General features: G+C 36.3%; 1 protein-coding gene across 1 annotated transcript; it reads right to left on the bottom strand.

Annotated features, from left to right (window-relative positions):
* Positions 1-309: 309 nt before the first annotated feature.
* Positions 310-6,918, bottom strand: SLITRK6 (SLIT and NTRK like family member 6). The gene is made up of 2 exons (XM_046665115.1): positions 6,394-6,918; positions 310-4,027 (listed from the first exon to the last, which is right to left on the bottom strand). Exon 2 carries the CDS (start codon positions 4,002-4,004, stop codon positions 1,482-1,484), a length of 2,523 nt encoding a protein of 840 aa, XP_046521071.1. The 5' UTR covers positions 4,005-4,027; positions 6,394-6,918; the 3' UTR covers positions 310-1,481.
* Positions 6,919-7,321: the final 403 nt, after the last annotated feature.

The following is a 7,321-nucleotide window of genomic DNA, read 5'->3' as shown; positions in this document are numbered from 1 at the left end:
AGAAAAATAAATCATTTCTATTTATATTGAGTGGGAAAATGATTTGCTGGAAAGGGAACACTACCAGTTAGACGTTAAGTTTGGCTCTGTGTCAATCATACTTAGACACTGAATGGCCTTTTTGCACATGGTGAACAGGATGCTTTTGTGTGGGCAAGAACAAACAGAAATCTCCTTTTGCATGTGTGTGTGTGTGTGTGGGTGTGCTCGCACGTGTATATGTTAATCCTGACTTACTGAATTACAGATCAGACTAATTGAAGAAAGCACATTTAAAAAGAGGATTTTTATTTTAATTTTATTGTAGTGAGCAATATTTTTAATTTTCTTGAAAGGCACCCAAGAATAATTACCTTTGTGAAACAAAAATATACAAAACTGTACAGAATAAATAGTTCATAGAAATCTAGCTATACTTTCTCGTAGAATAAAGCTACATTGTCCCACTCTTGAGGCAACTCAAACCACTTACCCTTATGTGTGCCTTTTGCTACTAATTTACGGCAACTATCAGTATACATCAATAAAAATAAAATAATCTTTCCTATTTGATTTACACCTGTGAATTATGACTTGCCACAGAAACATATTTCTATCATAGTATTCAAATTTGCAAAGGACTGATTCTATGAAAGAAATCAAACTGAATAGATGCACTAATCATATTTACAGCTGAATATCAGTAGCATTTTTAAAATATTTCAAGGATAAGAATTAAACTTTGAGCACAAATGACATACCTTAGTTCACAGCAGCATTGACAATAGGATTGTCCACACAAAATGTGCAGAAAAACCAAAAAATTTGCTTATTCATTCCACTTGAACTATTAATCATTCTTATTTTTAAATTCAGAAAGCATAGTAGCGGTGGCATTTTTTTAACCCTCAAATGTTCAAAGTTGTGGGCCACTCATAGCCTATATAATTTGACCTTCCATTTTTTTATTTACTATCACTATTTGTAATTTTTAAGTTCCAGTTCCTTTTACCTTTATTGCAAGAAAATTAGGCATATCCGACAATGTACCTTTTTGCAGTACATATACTGGTTATAGAAGCAATATATTCCTTATGTGTTATAACTACATATACAGGTATAATTCTTAAATGGCAAAATCCAATTCTACTTAGTCGATGGGTAAAGCAATTCAAGAAAATAAGAGTTGCTTAAATATCAGACTCTTTTAGATGTGCAAGAGGACTTCCATGAAACACTTTTAAGTATGTGGGCAGATATTACTGTAATCCTTGAATGATTTACATGCAAGGATTATTGTATTGGGGACAGACAAAATTGCCTGAAGACAATCTAATGGCTTCTCCCAGTGATCCCTGAGTTTCTTTTTCTTCTTTTTTTCCCATAGGACTACTGCTGTGCTTAAGTTCTGATTGATGCCACACTTACATAAGGCACTTATTTACAAGGTTGGGACTAAGACAGAATCACAGCATTTGTGCGAAAGCCCTCAAACTCTCCATCTATGTTTGCTGCTCCAGGACTTCTAAGTAGTCAGGTTCAGCATGTAAGTTAGCTTTGAGCTCAAAATACTCATTTTTAGTCTGTTCCACCAATACCTTCCTCGGCCTTGAGTACATTAATGTCTCCATTAATTTTAACTCTTCGTGAGCTCCCGGATACTGTACCTCCACATCAGGCTGGAGTTGAGCAATGTTTTTCCTTAGGTATTCTGTGATTCCCAGTTGCTGAAGTTCCCTCTCTTTCTCTAAAATGTTCCTATATAATGAACTGGCATCCTGGAAGGTTAAAAATTCTGTTGATTGGTCTGTGGTTTTATACTTCCTGTTCGACCCTGTGAGTGGTGAATGATTTTCCCGTTCTAAAAGACTTCTTTGGAGGTGTTTTGCATCACTCCCCTCTTTCTCATTCCTTTCTTCTTCCTCTTCTAAATGCTTTGGGCCAAAGGATGGACTTCTATAAACATGAACCATGGGGCTCACCATGTGCTGCTCGTAGAGTGAGGCGCTGGGCCTTTCAGTAGTGTGGTGAGTTGTTTTATGACCGTACATGCTGTATTGAAGATGCACAGGACTGTTGTCTCTCATCTGCTCTTCTGCTTGTTTCTTTTTGTATCTCCTCCTGCGGTGGAGAACGAGAACCACTATCCCTGCAGCACAGAACACGATCGTTATGAATACAATCAGCAGTCCTAAGATTAAAACAGATAGTGGTACAGCATTGCTAAGCGATCTTAAAATAGTATCCGCTGTTGTTGTGGCTGTAGGAGTACTGACGATTATGTAACTAGTCTGAGTTGGCAAGGATGGGTTATTGACCAAACCTGGGCAAAGAAGTTCACTATTTAGTGCTTTTAATTCCTTTCTGTCTAGGTGCTCTGGAGAAGTGCAGAGGACGTCAGCTGTCACTGTGTTCTTACTTAATTTTTGTATCCATTGCTGCAATCCAACCAGGTCACAGGAGCAATCCCAGGGGTTGTCCTCAAGGTCAATCTGGGTCAATAAATCAAGGTCATCCAAGATATTACTTACAGGTAGATGGGTAAATTGGTTTGTTTTCAGGTTTATCCTCGTTAGGGGAACCCCTGAAAAAATATGTGGTGGTAAAACTTGTAAGAGGTTATTATTTAAATAGAGGACTTTAAGTTTAGGCATTGGACTAAAGGTTCCTGGTAGTATTTCCTTAACTGCATTGTATTCAAGATATAAGTACTCAAGACTGTGGAGACCAAGGAACATGCCTCCACTTAATTTGGTCAGATGGTTACCATTTAAGTAGAGCTTTTGTAATCTTGTTAGATTCATAAATGATCCTTCTTCAAGCACCTCAATACGATTGTTTCCCAGGTGAAGCATTTCCAAGGTGAAGTATTCCACTAGATCAGACTTCATTAATGTATGAATAATATTCCCAGCTAGAATGAGCTTTCTAGGATTTTGCGGAGGAGGTTTCAGATCTGATAAGCTTTCAATATTGCGTTCTTGACAGTGTATTAGAAGTCCTGATGGAGACAGTACTTTGCAGTTACAAGGAATAGGACAGTAGGGTCCTGGAAGTTGAGTGGATGGCTTTGTGATATAAGGTATCAAACCCGGTGCTTTAGTGGGTGGTTTTAAAAGGGATGTAGTCTTGGTTGACATACGACTACCACTGATTGAAGACGTTACTGTGAGATGTAACGAGCCTGAAGGATCCTCGTGTTCTTCAAATTCTGGTGGAGTGGGGCAAATCGATTCTGTTTTCAGTCGGCTCAGTATGCTTCCTTTGAGAAATTCAGGGCTGTTGCACACAACGTCACCGATGACAGATTGTGGAGGCATGTTTTCCAACCAAATCTTTAGCTGTATCAAGTCACAATTGCAGGCCCATTTATTGTCCTCCAACTGGAGATCCAATATTCGGCCAATGTGTTCTAAACACCCAACGTAAGGCAATGTTTGCAACTGATTTCCACGAAGATCTAGATGAGTTAAAGGAACAAATCGAAATATATTTGGAGGAAGACTCTCAATAGCATTGTCATTTAAAATTAACACTTTAAGTCTGTTGAGCTTGCTAAAGGCACTTGGTTCAATCACCGTAATAAAATTGTTATCTGCTTGTAGGAATTCCAGGTTTTCCAGTCCATGGAAGGTGTCCTCTTTAAGAATTTCTAATGAGTTGTGATTGATATGAAGTTGCTTAAGAAGGCCAAGGCCGTTAAATGCACCGGTCTCAATATCTGCAATATTGTTAAATCCAAGGTGTATTGAGATAGCATTGGTGAGCCCAGAAAAGTCATTTGTGTGAAGCATCGTCAAGCCATTATTTAATAAATTTAAGTGGAAATGTCGCGATGGTGGCACACTTATTTGGGATAACTTCTTGATACCTTTTTCTTCACAATTTATTAGCATCGTGCCGTCTTTTTCCTCACAGTTGCAGAGAGAATCACAGGAACCTCCGGCTGAGGACTTTGGAGACTGGGACTGTGAAGATATGCAGGCAAGGAGACATGAGAAGAAGAGATGAGTCCACAGCTTCATGTTGTTGCGTGATGGATCTGACTCTGTAAAACAAAATGCAATAGCAATGGGCTTTAGTGGACAGGAGCAGGGAGAGGATGAAGCTGACACTTTCAAAATGATAGGTTTTCCTCTAAAAAGGAAAATATTGATTACTCTGAAAATATGAATGTTTTAATGCATTGACATTTTCGTTTATTTTTTTTCAAATACTATAACAGGCAAGTTGATTTTACTTTTAACCTGCTTTGTGACCAAAATATAAAATTTAGGTCAAGGAGAATTGAAAATATTAAATCAATTTTTATTCACATCTGTTAAATAAACTATTTAATAGATGGAGAGAGGTATTGGCTAAATGGACCATTGATAATCTGATATGATGCAAAGGTGTTTATTCGAGAAAACCCTGATTTATTTTAGCTCAAAGAGGAGGAATCTAAGGCTGAAAGATCACAGTAAGAGACAAACATGTAGATATTAGCCAGAAGCAGAGATAACTGTTGGGAATGCAAAAATGATAGAAAGAATGTATGTATGTATGCATGCATTATGCATTTCCTTCATTTTTATTTTTGAACTGGATATCATAATGTAACATCTAATAACTTTGTGTTTAACCTACTTTGATTTTGGCTTAAGACACTTACTAATTTTATTATTTACTTAAAAATCTTGTGAAAAATATGTCTCTGACCCTGTTGTAATAAAGTGGAGTGCTGTAAAAAGAATTTTGTCTTAACTATGCTGTCCAGGGCAGTTTGTATAAACCTGATCATATTAGATATATATGATTAAGAGTACCCCTTCAAATTTCACTTGAGTCACACTTTATATTGAATTTTTAGAGGTAGGATATATCCTGCTACTGTTTAATTCCTCTGTTATGAATAAGGTTAATGGCATAGAAACAAAACAAGAAAAAATTATCTTTAACCCGCATTTCCAGCTATTCTAAAAGAAAAAGCAATGCCACATATAAACTTCTAGCAAATGACTTCCAAATGAGGTCTTAAAACAAGCTTTAGGGCACTGAATGTCATCACATAATTAAGCGTTTGATCTCCTTTATTATCAGGCTTAAAGTCACAAGCAATGCACTCTGAAAAAAACTGCACCATACTAAAATATTTGAGGATATCTCTAATCTGGTAAATAAAAAATGATGGTTAGGATAACGACATCACATACTCCAACTCCTTAAAAATTTAAGACAGGCATCCGAAACAGCAATTTTTTAAAAGATTGAGATGACAGCAATGACAAGGTAAATACATATAACTCTAATGGTCTCTAATTTTATTCCCTTCCTCTAAATAATGCACCTTAAACTCATACAAACTAAATTGAAAGGTAAACAAACACCACATCTTAAAACTATTCAACTTTTCGAAATGGTAACTGCTTTCATTTTTCTGGATGGAATGTGAACGGTAACTTTGAATCTAATTAAAATTCACAATCAGATAAAACATCCCAGAACACAATCAATAATCCTGAAAATAAACTTTCATTCTGTGAAAACACACTGTTTCATGGAAAACATGGATAGTATGAAGTTTCTGATAGGCAAAAGAAAACCAAACCAAACCAAACAATATAGTGCCTTTCTACATGAAGGAAAAGTTACCAGACGCAACGTTTCCATAGGGAAATAGTTTGATTTTAACCATCTCTGAGTGATGTGCTCAGAATCAAGCAGCTTGTAGTCAGAATCTTCAACTTGTGGATTAGCTTCCACAAACCCTGAAAGTGCTTCTCCATACATTACAGAGAAAGAATATTACTCATTTCACCAGGCATAGCATCTTGAGAAAATAGTAAATAACTTCCAGAAGCCAACCTGTCATTATTTTATTCATCTTACATGCATTTCATGTTCTTCAGATTATCCTGGGAAACAGTTTCTAATCTTTTCAGAAATACACACAAATTTGAAGAGTGCTTTCATATTGACAACGTCTGATACAGTGTTAAAGAGGTCAAAAATCTTCATTTACATATTCTCAGAAAACGTATTTTCAAGTCAGAAAATAATAAAACTAGTGTACAAAATATAAAGAATCTTTCAATATTCTGCTTATATTTTAAATTCAACAATGGCGTTTGAAAATGATCTTTCCTTCAGAAAGCACACATATTTAGTTTCCAATAACAAACTGCATGCTGTCAAAGAAATAGTGGCACATTATTTTGTTTGTTCTTCTCTACAGCCAGCTGTTAGACTAAATATCTGCTGCTCAGAGAAAACAGGCGTCTCTATAACCTTAGTTGTGCCAGTGAACAAGAATGAAACTAGATATCCTTTAAGGCAAAGTTATATTTTTTTAACGGGGCAAACATATAAATTCAATCGCCTTAGGATAATGCAAAAACAGGTATCAGAAAAACCTGGAAACATTCATCTTACCTGTAAAGCAGAGACTCTTCCTGACGTTATCTGTAACGCACAGCTGGAAGAGATGTTCAAAGTAAATTCGGTTTCTTTAATTAAACGAGAAAACACCAACCACCACGTACTTTCTTCTCAAATATCACTTTTTGGCAAGTCCCATTGCTTCATAAAGTTAAAACCTTTGGTCAAAGACAAAATGCTGAGCATTTCATTGAAAATATTTCGAGCAGAGTGCATACTAGATCATCCTGAAGCAGTTGTCCTTTTTTCCCCCAATTAAAATTCACAGCATACTTCACAGCTGTGCTGTCTTTTCTGCATATAGTTAACCATTTGCAAGCTGCTGAATGCAGTAAATAAACAAGATGTTTCACAGAGCTGGGATTGATCACTCTTGCTTTCTTAGGTTGTAGATCCGAGCTGCAGCAATGTTCTCTTTCCTCCCTTTCTAGTCTTTCTTGTTAGCTCAGTTTGTTATTAGTCAGATTGCCAAGGGCTGGGAGGTAGGCGTAAATAGACTTCTTGGCTTTTGACTCAGCCTTTAAGCCCTTCCCCATCACAGCGCTTTAATCTGCCAGTATCATTTAACACAAGAGACAGCTCCACCTTGGGACTGCTCAACTCCTCCTCTTTCTGCAAATGGTCTTTCCACTCCCCTTTTATACCAAATACAGTGCAAGTGGATTTTGATGGAAATAAGTGCATGTCATTTTAAATGTTTAGTAATATGTGGTGTTATATAGCAAGCTAAAAAAATACATTGTTTTCAATCCTCATCTAGCACAGTTCTGCACTATTTGCGTACATGTGTAGAAAACCTGCAAGCAACTGTAGTATAGTCGCTTTAGGTTTTTTTTTTTAGTGGTATTTATGGTTGAAATTGTGCACTAATTAACTTTTAAAATGTTCACATGCACTGCTTTCCTACAGCATTTACATTTTT

The sequence above is a fragment of the Equus quagga genome, chromosome 6, assembly GCF_021613505.1.
Source record: "Equus quagga isolate Etosha38 chromosome 6, UCLA_HA_Equagga_1.0, whole genome shotgun sequence".
NCBI lineage: Eukaryota > Metazoa > Chordata > Mammalia > Perissodactyla > Equidae > Equus > Equus quagga.
The sequence above is the reverse complement of the archived record's forward strand: the minus strand, read 5'-3'. Positions and strand labels throughout refer to the sequence as shown.

Bases quoted from the DNA above. Each gene is read 5' to 3' on its own strand.
- SLITRK6 (XM_046665115.1), bottom strand. From the start codon at position 4,004: ATGAAGCTGTGGACTCATCTCTTCTTCTCATGTCTCCTTGCCTGCATA.